Source organism: Ceratotherium simum, chromosome 13 (assembly GCF_057802395.1).
Source record: "Ceratotherium simum simum isolate JZ-2026a chromosome 13, ASM5780239v1, whole genome shotgun sequence".
Lineage (NCBI taxonomy): Eukaryota > Metazoa > Chordata > Mammalia > Perissodactyla > Rhinocerotidae > Ceratotherium > Ceratotherium simum.
In genome coordinates, this window is record NC_141912.1 from 47,061,205 (window position 1) to 47,075,675 (window position 14,471).

General features: G+C 45.4%; 1 protein-coding gene across 2 annotated transcripts in view; it reads right to left on the minus strand.

Annotated features, from left to right (window-relative positions):
• Positions 1–14,039, minus strand: part of ADGRF5 (adhesion G protein-coupled receptor F5) — a 53,693-nt gene extending 39,654 nt beyond the window's left edge. For both annotated transcript variants that reach the window (XM_087437875.1, XM_087437874.1), the window contains exons 1-2: positions 13,925–14,039; positions 7,132–7,186 (exon numbers count right to left, since the gene is read on the minus strand). In XM_087437875.1, the coding sequence (XP_087294001.1) occupies positions 7,132–7,186; positions 13,925–14,026 (157 nt within the window). In that variant the 5' untranslated portion in view covers positions 14,027–14,039. The remainder of the gene's footprint in view (positions 1–7,131; positions 7,187–13,924) is intronic.
• Between the last annotated feature and the right edge of the window lie 432 nt (positions 14,040–14,471).

Consider the following 14,471-nt stretch of genomic DNA (forward strand, 5'->3'; position numbering starts at 1 on the left):
TGTCTTTTCCATGAACATAGTCAATTCTTCAAAACAGGCTCAAAAACGCCATAGTAACTCAGAAGGCTCCGGGCTGGCCCTTGGAAATCATCCGGTACAGTGGTCCCCACGCTCGACTGATGATATACACACCCAGGGAATTCTACACACACAGATATTCTGGTGTCTCAACCCAGGTGGGCCAAGGTAGAATCTCTTTGGGTTAGGCCAGAAATCTGCATTTTTTTCAATTCCCACTGGTGATTCCGGCGCTCAAGCAGGTTTGGGGTCTAACGTTCCAATCCAAATGAGGAAATAGAGAAGGTAATCCCGGAGAGCCAATATTAGCACCTAACTCTGCCTTTTTTTTGGTTTTGCATTGCTTTTTGTTTCAGACACCTCCTGCTGCTGCTCCTGTGGGGCAAACAGTCAGAGAGTCTCCAAGCATCCTTGTTTACCTCCTTCTTCAGTGATCCTGGATGGATCAAAGGTGATTATGATAAAAGTAGCAATAATAATAGCAGCTGCCATTTATCTAGTGCCTGGTGGGTTCTAAGGCCATGAGGACAGTGTGCATACACCCATTTTGCAGATGATGACACTGAAGTTTAAGTGATTGAAGCCACATGGATAGCAAATATTAGAGCTGGGATTTGAGACCCCAATGTTTCTGGCTCCAAAGTCCATTTTCTTTTAACTATCCCCTGCCACAACTAAATTGGAAGAAGATAATGAAAGCGACCACTTTGTAAACCCTAAGGTACTGTAAAAAATATAAGGTATTATTGTTAAATGTGTCTTTAGTATTCGGTGTGCAATTCCTACAGTAAATTTTAAAATAAAATCAAATACAAAGGCAAAATTATTAACAATAAATGGAAAAATTATCTAAAACTTTGTTGAATTCAAGTCATCATAATAAATATCTTAAAAATCTGCAGTGAGGAAAAACACGTTGTGACCCACTGCCATTGAAACTCATGGCTTTTGACATTAAGCCTTGCTAGGTTTATCTGTCTGTTCCCTGATTTATTGATTTATAGGTAACTTCACTGTTTACTGAGTGCCTACTTCCCAGGCACTGTGCTGGGTGCTGGGGACACAGGGTGACTAAAAGGAGCAAAGCTGTACTTTCATGGATCTTCCATGCTCGTGCAGGGGGCAAACAGCACGTTCAAACTTCAATGTCAGGCAGTTCTAAAGGGCTTGGAGAAAAATAAAGCAGGATAAGGAAACAGAGGGGCAGGCAGAATGGGGGTGGAGTGTTGTTTTTTGTAGAATGATCAGCAAAGACCTTTCTACAGCAGTAAACGTTGAGCAAAGAAGCAAATGATGTGAAGGGATAACCATGCAGATATCCGGGGAATATCACCCCAGGAAGAGAAACAGGCATGGATGCCTGGAGACAGCAACTTCCATGGCTTGTTTGAGGCGCAGCAAGAAGATGTCCCTCCTGATTTGGGTCATTCCTTCTCAGCTAGAGTATCATGGTAACTATGGGCAAGCAGAAGACAGAACCACGCTGGGCCTCTCGTCCGTGTAATGCCCCAGGGTGAGTGTCTGAGCTTAAGGGTGGTAGCCCAGATGCTCAGGTGTCAGGATGATCCAAATATGGGTGGGATCAGAGGCCCACTTTGCTCACAGGCCTCAGACAGATTTGGGGTAGAAATGCCAAACCCTGTCCACTTCGCCTCTCTCAAACCTGAGGACTTCAGAGCTTGGGAAGGTGATGATGTCTGTTCCGCCCCAGGCTACAAGGGACCCGGGAGGAACAGAAGACAGTTTCCCCACCTCTGTGTGAGGGTGTATTTTAGAGGTCCTTCCATGCTCCTCTGCTGCCTCGGGGCCATCTGATTCCAGACAGTTTAATGTGTTTTCTTTTCCTCAGGCTCCTTCGCCCTGGTGTTGTTTGTCTGAATTTCTGTGACTCACCGATGCCTCGAGTGGAAGGTAGCACATTCCAGGTGTCATCAGTGTCACAGATGGAGCCTATCGGCAGGCCCAGCAGACACAAACCAACCAGGATTTCCCCCCTCCTTTCCCCTCAATCACTGCTTGCCACACAGCACTTATCTTAAAGAGACATTTCTGGAAAGTTGGCTACAAACTGAGACAAGCAGTTCTGGGTCTCAATTACAGCTGTTTAAGCAAACAATACTATTTTTGCGTGGCAACTCTAATGGGAATTATGGCTTCTCAGAAGGCAGAGTCTAAGTAGATGCACAAATTAATCTCACACCTGCAAAAGCATGAAGCCTGCGATCCCAGAAGAAATGAGATTAGTGTGGTACTCTCTTGACTGGACAATGCTTCTTTACCACTGAAAATTTGGCTCTCTTCTTTCTCCCCCTTAGTCCCGCAGCAGGTAAATATTAAAAGATGCCTGCTCTTCTGCTTGTTTGTTGACACGTTCTAGTAGGTACCAATTTGGCAGCATCATCTATATCCTACTGTGCCGTTGTCAGCAGATAGTCAAAGGATCTTGTTCTCCCTTTGGGTTTTGGAAAGGTTTGTTCACACGGAGGAAAACTGCCAGCACCCTAGGTGATAGCTTACCTGGCAGGTGTGGATGGAGGAGACAGTGGGCAGTGCTGTGTCATAAAACACTGGGCTGTGAAGTCTGGAGAAAAGAATCAACTCTACTAGCTGGTCATATACCCAAATCATCAAAGTCAGCCCCATATAAAGTTCTTTTCCTAGCAAGAGGAAGATAGTGGTGCCAGGGCTCCTTCCTCTACAAAGCTGCTTTAAGAATCAGGGAATGGACTCTCAAGGGCAAGAGCCAGAAACACATGCTGAAAACCATGACTCTTAACTATGAGCATGGACTTGAGAGCCAGAGGGAGCTGGGCAGGCCATCTCACCTCTGTGAGCCACACTTTGCTCATCTGTAAACTAGAGGTAATATTTTTTCTGCAGAATTGTTACGGAGTTTGGATACTATATGAAGACCCCTAGCAAATAGTCTGGCATATAGTAGCCATTCTGAAATAGCTGGTAGAAATAATAATATTTATTATAATAAATGTAATGATTATATTCTATGCAGACATCTGCTGGTAGGTCAAGACAAACTAATGTTATTCCAATTGGGTCTCACCTTTGAGATAGTTAAACAAACAAACAACATTAATCAGAAATTAAAAGAAAAAAGCACTTCCAATATTGAAGGTCCATTCTAAAACCAAACCCAAATGTCAGGCTGAGAGCTCCCAGCCTTCCCATCTTACTCTGCCACCACTGCCACCTGCTCAGAGCCCTAAATGACACATGTTATCACAAGAAAGATTAAAGCCATGAAAATCCCCAAATCTGTTCCTCGACCTGGAAAATGCACAGAGTTTCCTGGACCCAGATCAAAAAGGTCCAGCACTTTGGGGCTGCCAGGTCTGCGGGAAGGTCAGGATTTCCGCCCTGGCAGCCAGCAACCCTGTCTGGGAGGAACCTGGCTCTACTCAACAGGTGTGAAAGTGTAAGCACTTCCAGGGCAGGGTGAGGACATCCTGGAGCTCCCTTTCTCGAAAATTGTCTCCTACCAGCCATTTCTTTTGAACTCAGAGAAGAACCAATGGGGATTCTTCAGCCAAGGGCCCAAGACACATTCCCAATCAAGCTCAGAAACCTGGCGTGGAGGACTCCACAAATTGACAGAGACGACACATTTGTGTAACCAATAAGAAACTTCCATCTCCAGTCCCCTATAAAGACTACCCTGATGGCTAAATTTTGTGCTTATTGGCAAACCTCCAAGATTTTCATTTCAAGTCCAGTTTCTACCTGTGGCCTCCACATCCCTCAGTCACCCAGGTTTGAGCACTCTTGGAGTGTCACATGGACCCTCGCTTCCCTTCACCCCCAGGGTCAAATCTGTCTCCAAGTCCTTTTGATTCACTTCTCTAATTGTCTTTCACAAGCATTCCCTTTCCTTCTCTCCTATTTCACTCCAGGGGCCAGGGCCGATGATGGGCCACGCTGCTGAGCCTCCTCATTGGTCTCGTGACGCTAACTTCTTCATCTAATTCATTCAGCCATAACCACCTGGCTAGTTTTCACTTCAGATGGCTTCCATCAGTCCATTCTCTGTGCCAGCCTCTTAGCTCATCCAGAATCCACTTCCCGGTGTAATCAGGACATAATTCTGGATGCTTTAACCCATTCTTATTTCCCTTTGCTGCCCAACAGCCACTCACCTCTAATAAGTAGATCCACACTTATTCTTGCCTCTGGCCTCTGGGTTTTGTGCAGGCTACTCTTCCCCAGCAGAGTTTTGAAATCATTTTGCTAAAATGCTAACTCCTATATCATGGCATCCATCCTCCTGCCTTCAGTAGTTATATGGGAACTTCCCTGCACCAGGACTATTTCAGGCTCTTTCAGATGCAATATTGTTTTTACAAATAAATCAATTAACTTTGTTTTTAATAAAAAAAACTATCAAAACAAACAAAAAAACGAATAAACTCTCAGATATCCCTATTAACATTTTTAAAAGTAATATGTACATAATATTACTTAATCCTCTCATCAACCCTGTAAGGTAATAGCATATATATATTTGTATGTATATATATATATACACGTGTGTGTTTGTGTGTGATATATATGAGAATATATGTATATATATCTCAAGGGCCTGGTGAAGCTCTATAACTAACCAAAGTGAACTTAGGGAGAAGTCCATAGTGCTCTGAGAATAAATATGAGTATTGATCCTACCTTTAAAGATGATTCTATCCCAAACCCTAAAGATTTGGTCCAGTGCCTCAAAAGGAAATTCCCTTTGAGAACTCTCTTTCTGTTGGAACCTTCGTTTGTCCCTTTCTGGCATTAAGCCTCCAGAAAGGGAGATGTATGTATATGAGAAAGGAAATTCCACTCTGAAGATCAGAGCCCCATCCTATCATCTCACTTAATTATCACACCGAGCAGAAGCCGGACACCTCTGTGCAGCATCTGCTGAACGTAACTCTCCTGTTGCTTTCTTTCACAGTTTTCCTGGAGAGTGATGCTCTTAACCTCAACTTACATTCTGGGTGTCTGCTGCCTGATGCCCAAGTCTTTCCAAGGCCGTGTCTTACTTCAGTGATTTTGTGAAAGTACCAAGGCCAATCCATCTTCTGCAGATGATGGGTTGAGTCATTAACACTTCTAAAATGACTCTAGAGGCCCAAGAGCACAGAGGACCATGTGTAATAAGTGGAAAACATGTTTTCATGGTCATGATTGTTTTTAATGAAAGCACGCTTGGAAAAATTTTGGAAAGTCAAATCCTTAGATGTAGAAGTGGTTTCCTCCTCAAGGGCTAACCTCTCACGATGTTGCCATGGTTCATAAACAGAGATGAAGAGCTCGGATGTGCAGGAAGACCTTACTTTTACAGCTGTACCGTCACCGACTGCCCTGAGCAAGCTGGCAGCCTGAACTCTAGAAGAAGCTGGCAGAAACCTGGAGCTAGAACTCTCCTGCAAATATTTTGATTTTAAAAAGAAAAGTCCTTCAAAACACCAAATGGGTACATCTCTGGCCCTGTTTCTGTCACAGGTGCAGGAGGGCTCAAGAGGTTATCAGGGATGGGGTAGATGTAATGATACTTGCTTTGAAGCACAGAAAGTGCAGTCTGTACTACAGACGGCTTCAAGGAAGGAAGGGAGAAAGGGGGAGTGAGGTTCCCGTGGGGATGTACAACAAGGCTGAAACAGAAAAGAATAGGAAGAAAGGGAAGAGAAAATGATCAGTGATATGACCTTTCAATGAGCATTTCGAGAGCTGCGTAAAGTGTGGTCAAATTCTCGTTTCAAGCTCTGGGCAACAGCTGGGTCTGGTTGCTGCACTGTGAGGGGCTCTGACAGACACCTCTATCCTGACCTCAGGGTGAGCCCGCTCTCTTTGGCAGCCTACTGTCTCTCTCAGACCACAAAACTGAATAGACCAAGTCACAGCATGCCTGGAAAACAACTCCATCACAATGCTCTAGGTTAGAAGTTTTACTTTCTACACAGTTGGTACAGCCACTAGGCCAGCTGACTCAGTGGTAGGAACATACTCTCTGAACCCATAAAGAGGCAGTGATGATAGAGACTGCACTCTCTTCGTTTGTCCACTCATCTATTGAGAAACCAGGCCACAGAGATGAAGAGAGTCCAGGGGAGCTCATGTCTGCTCGGGAAGGCAAACAGGAAGCAAAGTAATTACAATGCATCGGGACAGATGTGCTATGAGAATGTATGAAGACAATGGGAATACAGAAAACAGCCCCTCCCCGTCCGGGGAATTGGTGGAAAGCCTTATAGGGCAGGAGCCCCTGTGAACCGTGTGAACCGAGGCTTAAGTCAGAGTCCCCAGAGGAGCAAAGGGGGGTGGTGAGTGGGGCATCGACTATATGAAAGGAACAGAAGGAGAGCAAGTGGAAAAAGCATGTAGGGTCCAGTAAGACTCGAGTGGGTGATAGGATTTTATCTCTAAGGCAATTGGGAGCCATGAAGGATTTTATGCAGAGAAATAACAGAAGCAGACGGATGTTTTTGAAAGGCTGCCGTGAGGAAAGTTGGAGGGTCTGGTCCCAGGAGAATCCAGCCTGCAGACACACACAGACACCTGCCCAGGGTCCCAAACATGGGACAAGACACCGAGGATCAGTGTGCGAGTGTTCACAGCTCTCACCTGCCCTCCGCCCTCCAGAGGGCAGAGCCTATATTTTCCAGGCCACTTCTTTGGAATTTAGCAGGAAAATTGGAGTGGGAGACAGAGGAGAAGGACTTGAGTCTAGTGGTTAAGTTGATCCACAAAATAAAGTGCTGAGTGAGAAGAAAGAGGTTAAAAAATTTTAAAAAGGCAGAAGAAAAGGCTGCTGGGTGGAGAGTAGAGAAGCAGGCCTTATGGTGGGGGGGAGGGCAGCTGAGGGCAGAGCCCCAGGGAAATCTTCAGGATATGAGGAGCGGGGAGGGAGAGGAAAGGGGATTGTAATGTGTTGCTAAGATTCATTTAATGTCGTCTGATAGAGTAGAGAATGGAGTTCCTTTGTAATTACTTCTAGAAATTGAACCCTGATGTGCTTGGAGACTGAATTATGTGGATCACAGTGTTTTGAAAAGTTATAGCAAATGCCATTTGATCCGACTTACTAGAAAAGATTGCCAAGCAGAGGTTACATACCTGCTCGTTTATGCCTTGGTGGCTCCTCCCCTGCTGGTTCATGTTCATGGAGAATCTGAAAGAACGTTTTAGAAAACCATCAATTAGTGTTAGAGACTAGAGATTGATGGATCTATTGTTGCTTCCTGTGGCAGGGGCTAGGACGGCCAGCTCCAGAGTCAGACAGCTTGGGTACAAGGCTGTGCCACTTACTAGCTACGTGACCTTGAGGAAGTTATTCATCCTCTTTAAGCCTCAGTTTTCTCTTCTGTAAAATGGAATAATGACAGTACTGACCTCATAGAGTTGTTATGAGAATTAAGGCTTTCTGTCACATGCCCCAAAATGTTAGAGCTGAGCTTAGGACTACAGATTCTGGGTTAGCCCCTTGTGCCTGGTGGATGCTGGGCAAACAGCAATTGAACGGTGGGGAAAATGAAATGGAGTCGCGTCTGTAGTGTGAGCCGGGAATCCACTTTTCACAGACCAGTCTCTAGATCAGGAGCGGAAGAAATCACCATATCTGAGTTTCTCAGAGTTCCTGCAGTTTGAGACCTGTCAAGAAATATAACTTATGATGTTCTCAACTTGTGTTCTCTGCCTAAGATGGGAGCCCTGAGTCATTCCAATGACCTTCCTGACAAGTCTCACGACCTCTTCTCAGCACTCAGCCTGTCCCCTCCCTAATATTTCTGCAGCGCTAGGGCTGTTTAGATTGTGCACAGTTAGAAATGATTTTCTCCTCCTCTGGTCCTTTTTCTCCCAGAGGGATCTATTGCTGCTTCCTGTGGCAGGGGCTAGGAGGGCCAGCTCCAGAGTCAGACAGCTTGGGTACAAGGCTGTGCCACTTACTAGCTACGTGACCTTGAGGAAGTTATTCATCCTCTCTAAGCCTCAGTTTTCTCTTCTGTAAAATGGAATAATGACAGTACTGACCTCATAGAGTTGTTATGAGAATGAAGTGAACCACAACGTGGCACATAGTAAGCCCTTAATAAACTTTAGTTGCATCATATAGTACAATGGTTAAGGGCAAGGACTCTGCAGACATTGAGTTCAAATCCTAGCTCTGCTATAAAATGGCTGTGTGACCTTGGGCAAATTATTTAGTCTGTCTGTACCTCATTCCTCCTCTATAATATAGGGATAAAAATAGCCTACCTCGTGCAGTTGTTGTGAGGATGAAACGATTAACAAATATAAAGCAGTGAGAATAGTTTTTGTGACATAGGAAGTGCTGTTCCAGGACAGGGCATCACTGTTCTGGGGGCACCATTCACATGGACCCCCTCTGTTCACACACTGTCACTTGCTTCTTCTCTAGAAAGCTCATCTCCTGTCATCCTGTGGCTTTTTTGTTTAAGAACTGATGTTGACTGTCTTTGCTGTCTGGCTCACTGCCAGCTCCGCAGCTGGTAACCTTGACCTGACATGGGTTCCCAGCTCATCCTGCCTCCAGGTGGGTTTCCCTGTAATGTGCTTCCCAATCCAAACTCCCGTCAAGGCTCAATAGAAGACCCCACCTTTCTGAAGTCTCCCCAGGTAACCCCTGCCCCCCGGGGGAGTGTCCTTTACTCCACATGCCTGTGAACACCACCCGAGGCAGAGCTCATTCTGCCATCTGGGATGTCTACCATTATTTTCTAGTTATCTCATGTCATAATGATACAAAAATAATAATTCCTAAGATGTATTCAACACCCTGTGCCAGGCACTGTTAAGTGCTGGATGTGTGTTTACTTACTTAATTCTCACGACAATCTAAGATATAGTTTATCCACATTTCACTGATGAGAAAACACAGGCACAGAGAGGTCAAACAACTTGCGTAAGGTCACCCAGCCTTTAAATGGCAGAGCCAGGCCTTGAACCCAGCTAGGCCGGCTCCAGAGTCTGCACTTGGCCACACAGACATTGCATCCTCCTATCAGGAGACGTCTGGGAAAACTGTGGGTTTGTCTCAATGACCTAGTCTTTCCTACCTAGCACTTTTTCTCTTTCTTTCTCTATTGCCTCCTCCTATCCCCTCTTTCTTGTCAATGACTGGTACTAATGTCTATGGGAACTGGAGGGAGACGTGTACCTGATCATTCATAAATGTTCTTGAACGGACTAGAGGAATGATGGGTCATGACTGGAATTTCAGAAGCCCAGGTGCTGCTTCACATGCAGCACGGTTGTCTTAGCTGAACTGAAATGAGCAGGGACGGAGAAGGAACGAAGTTGATGCATAGGGCTGGTTCCTCCCCACCTTCCCCTGGAGCCTGTTTTGGCTTTGTGCCCAGGCAGAAGGAAGGGTTCTTACTCTGCATTCCTGCCTCCATCGTCCCTGGGGCCTGGGGGTAGGGAGAGGGAAGCTACCAGGAAGCTTTCTCTGTCCACTCTTCATGGGCTGTGGTTGGGGGACTCAGCCCAGGAGAAAGTGACCACCGGCGGTCACCTTTGGGCAGCTCTCCCAGGTCGAGATTTCAATTTCTCCATTTTCCAGAGGGACTGAAAAATTGAGGACTTCCTGCCTATAGTTGTACATTAAAATCAAGGTCCACTTCAATTCTCTCGTGAAGAGTATTTCAAATCTTTTTGGGCACAAGGGCTACTTGCCTCCCATCCCCATAATCTGAATTAGCAGGTCTGGGGTGGGGCAAAGAAAACTGCCTTTTGTGTGTGCGTGTGTGTGTGAAGAAGACTGGCCCTGGGCTAACATCTGTGCCCATCTTCCTCTACTTTATATGGGACACCACCACAGCATTGCTTGACAGGCACTGCGTTGGTCTGCATCGGGATCCGAACCTGGGAAACCCCGGGCTGCCCAAGCGGAGCGCGTGCACTTAACCGCTGGGCCACTGCGCCGGCCTGAAAACTGCCTTTTTAACCAGCACATCCCTCAATGTGAGGCCACCTTTTGAGAAACACTGCTTTTTAACTATTTCCTGAAACTTTATAGTGATTATCTGGAACTTTCAGTCTTTGCAAAGTGCTGTTTCCACAACTCTGTGTCACCTACTGCCTCTCTGTTGTCTAGTGAGGATTCACAACATTTTGTGAGAATAACCTACCTTTTATTTTGAGCTCCATAATCATTGGGGAAAATGGAGGAAAAATACATTGAAAGCAATAAAGCCTCCGAGGAGTTCCCTGGCAGTGGTTGCGGTGGTGGTGAATACCCTTGCTCTCCCAGATTAGAGAGGGTACAAAGAGCTGGGCTGCCAAGTCGTGGGGCCTGGATTTCAATAAGGCGAATGCTGGAGTCACACCAAGAACTCAATGCCACGCCTCCACTTCTCCCTAGCGGGAAAAGTCGTTCACTCATGCTAAGCCTCATGTTCTTACGTTATGAAAGATAATGCGCCGAGGTACACCACATGCTGGTGCCATCTCCGGCAGCGGTGTGTCCCCTTACGTCCAGCTGGCCTGGGGCTCACCAGGAGCCAGCCTTGTCCTCTCAAGTCTTCATGTCACCCAGTTTGGGGAACTGTGAGACTCTAGCACTTGCCTTCTCTCTTAAACTCCAGGTGCTGAGGAGAACTCATGGGGGAGCACAGATCCTGCCAGGGCCTCCCAGTGCTCAGCTGAGCACTTATTTCAGACAAGGAAACGGAGCCTCCGGTGGGGCCTCCCTTTGCTTGTCCATATAGAGGCACCCAGATGAGTGTCTGAGCAACAATGGCCAGCTCTGTCCAGAGGGGATTTCCTGATGGCCAAGCTTTAGTCGGAAGACACAAGGTCACCAAATCCAGGAAATGCCCCACCTGTTGGACGTGATGACTTTACAAATAATTGTGTGTAGGGGGTGTGGCCGGGACGTGGACAATGTCAGGAATGAGAAGTGACACTTTACGTGTAGAAAAGAAAATCCCCAGGGAACTGGATGACAAACAAGGTGGTCCTCAAAAACCTCAGCGGTCGCCAGGCCTCACCCCTCCCCGCCGAGGCCCTGTCACTCACTCTCTTTGTTTTGACCTGGAATCCCCAATTTAACATCTTTGCCTCCATGTTTAGCAATTGTCTCCACAAGGGTCCTGTTGGAATGTCTCCTCACACAGGCATATTAACGCAGGTCTATTTGCACCAAAGTAGTAAAAATAACCAAATCTTAAGTACTTGCTCTGTGCTAGTCACTGGGCCAAGGCACACATGTATGAGAATGTTTAATCCTAAGATTAATGTGACTCAGTTTCCAAGGCTGGTGAGGGTCAGGGCCGGGCTTCAGACTCAGGCTGGTGCCAGCTCTGAGAGCCCACAGCCTTGCTGCTCCAAGTGTGGTCTCTGGAGCAGGGACAAGGGCAACTTGTCAGAAATGTGACATCCAGGGCCCCACTCCAGACTTCCCAAGTTGAAATCTGCATTTTAGGAAGGTGCCCAGGTGGATTTATGCACACACTGAAGTTTGAGAAGCTACAGCATCACATTTCGTAAGACCGTCACCTCACATTTGTACACTCGCGTTCACAGCAGCATTGTTTGCAATAGCCAAGGGGTGAAGGCAACCCAAGAGTCCACTGATGGATGAATGGATAAAACAAATGTGGGATATACACACAATAGATCATTATTCAGTCTTAAGAAAGGAAGGAAATTCTGATGCATACTCCAACATAGATAAGTTTTTAGGACATTATGTTAAGTGAAATAAGCCAGTCATGAAAAGACGAATACTATATGATTCCACTTATATGTGGAACGTAGAGCAGTCAAAATCGTAGACACAGAAAACAGAATAGTGGTTGCCAGGAGCTGGGGGGAGGGGGGATGAGGAGTTGTTGTTCAACAGGTATAGATTTTCAGTTTTGTAAGATGAAAAAGTTCTGTAGATCAATTGCATGACAATGTGAATATATTTAACACTACTGAATTATACACTACTGAATTATACTGAAAATTTAAGACGGTAAATTTTATGTGTATTTACCACATTTTTTGTAAAAAAGCTCATCACCACATGTTGCATTAACTGGGAGAAGGCCAGCCGTGGGAGTTGAGTGGCAGCCTAGGGCACTATAAGCTGATAAGACAGGCTTGAGTGCACCTCTCCAATAGGGTCTTTGGTCTTTGGGCTGTATGAAGATATTGTGTCTTGAAGGCAGATCTAGGGGGGAAAAGCAGGGCCCTTTAAGGGGTTGGTGGGAGCTTCCAGGAAGATGAAGGTCAAATTCCACTAGCAGCCCTGGGAAGTCACTGGCTTATCCCCTGACCCGCCTGTGCCACCAGCAGATGGAGGGGCTTTGTAGGGCCTCTGTGATGAAGGCCACCCTGGCACAGTGTCGGGACGCTGCTGCAGCCATGAACATAAGGACACACTGCAAGAGAGGGAAAGCTAACCGCCTTGCTGAGACCCCCTCGCTCACTGGTTTTCTCCCCCACGCTGGGATAACCGGAGCTCTGCACGGACTCCAAATTCCCGGGAATCGTAACTGTCTCCTGCCTCTATTTCTATGAGCAACCTGCTGTGTGTGACTGCACGGGCTGCACCGTGCACACTGGAGTTTGAAAGAAGAGACACACTGAGTACACCTCCCAAGTCATGAGAGAAATACAGGGAAAGACAAAGAAAGCCCAGGTCAAACAATGAAAAACACACAAACAGAAAGGAGGAAGGAAGTGCATGAAGTCAGCAAACAAAATCCTGGAAGTAAGAGCAAGCATTTTAAATACGTCATTAAATGTGAATCAATTATACTCCCCTAATCAAAGTCAGATGTACTCAGATGTGATTTAAACGGAAAAAAAGACCTGAAACATGTGTTGTTTATAAGAGAACCGTGAAAGCAGAGTGATACATTAGAGACTAAACAAAAAATAAAAGACAAAAATCAAGCAAACACAAATATGAAACCAGGATTGACAACTGGAATAGAAGACAAAGAGTTAAAATGAAAAAGTGCCAAGCAGGGCAAAAAGAGACATTTTACAATGCTAAAATCTACCAATGAAGCTCTAAGAATAGCAACAGACTAAATAAAGTAGCGCTAAAATATCTTTTAAAAAAATCAGTAGAAAAAAATACCATTACAGTAGGAGAAATAATAATAGCAAACAGTGACATAGCATTTATGATATGTAGGGCACTGGTCTAAGGCCTCTTATAAATATTAACTAATTTAACTCTCATAGCAATCACAGGACAGCAGTACTATTATTGTCATTGTTTTATAGATGAGGAAACTGAGACAGAGAGAGAATTACATCAGTCTCCCAAGATTTCATACCATACCCTGTCTGTGGCACATTTCATAATCAGTACCATACCCTGTCTCCTTAGAGTGGTCTAAGGAAGCAATAATCCAATAATTCCCATAAGGAATAAAGGGGTACTTATCACCCCCTTCAGTTAAGCTCAACTCTCTTTAACTTCTGAAAGACAAAATGACCTGGATAATTTGTCAGCCAAAAGCTCAGATGATATCTTGTGGCCCCTTCAGCTAGATCAGTCTGAGACTATGACACACCACTGATAACGTCTTTTAAAATGTGTTCTAGCCTGATGCTCAAGTTCAAATGAATCCTTTGAGAACATCCGTCCTTCTCAATCCTCCAATCTGCTTTATAGTCATTGTTGTCAGTTTCAGAGTGGAGCTTCAGGCCTAGAGGTGGCAATTTAATTAGGAAGGGTTCCCTGTGTCCCACCCACCACCGATTTCAGAGTACCACAAGCTGTAGCCCAGTTGATACCTAACATCCACCTGCTCACCACCCCCTCCTCCCATTTGCAACATTTTCTCAAAGGCCCAAAAAAAAGCAATTTCCGTCTGTGACATTCCCAGGAAATCAGAGAAATATGACAGGGGAAAAATGTAGCAGATATGGATTTACTCACCAAAGGATGAACAATAGACTCTAAATTCAAGTTCAGTGTAGCTTGGGATGAATAAATCACAATAATCATGAAGCACAAAGTGGTTCTCCTTGCAGATTTCATTTCTTCAAGTTTGGGTTGCTTTGCCTGAAATGGAAATACGGTGGTTTAGAGACAGAGCCATTTATTTAACAAACATGGGAAGAACTAGCAAACCCTGTCTTGAAGGTCACACTACAAAAAGACCTTTTCATAGAGAGGGGAAAGGAAGGAGTGTAAAGGCACCTAACTGTAGAGAAGAGTCTCTGCTCCCGACCCTTGGGTGAGGAAATGATCATGTCAGGAGGGAGGGGGTTGGGTGGATGGAGGATGGTTCCCATAAATAGGACAAAGGTGGCAGAGGTTTGGGTACATTTCCTTACACATGGAGAAGGAGAGAGAGAAGGAAAGAGAAAGGAGAAAGAGGAGAGAGAAGGAAAGCAAGAAAAAGGGAAAGACTACTCAGAAATCCTTTTAACATTGTCATCCAGTACACGTAATATATGAATGAAAGGATTCAGAGAACAAT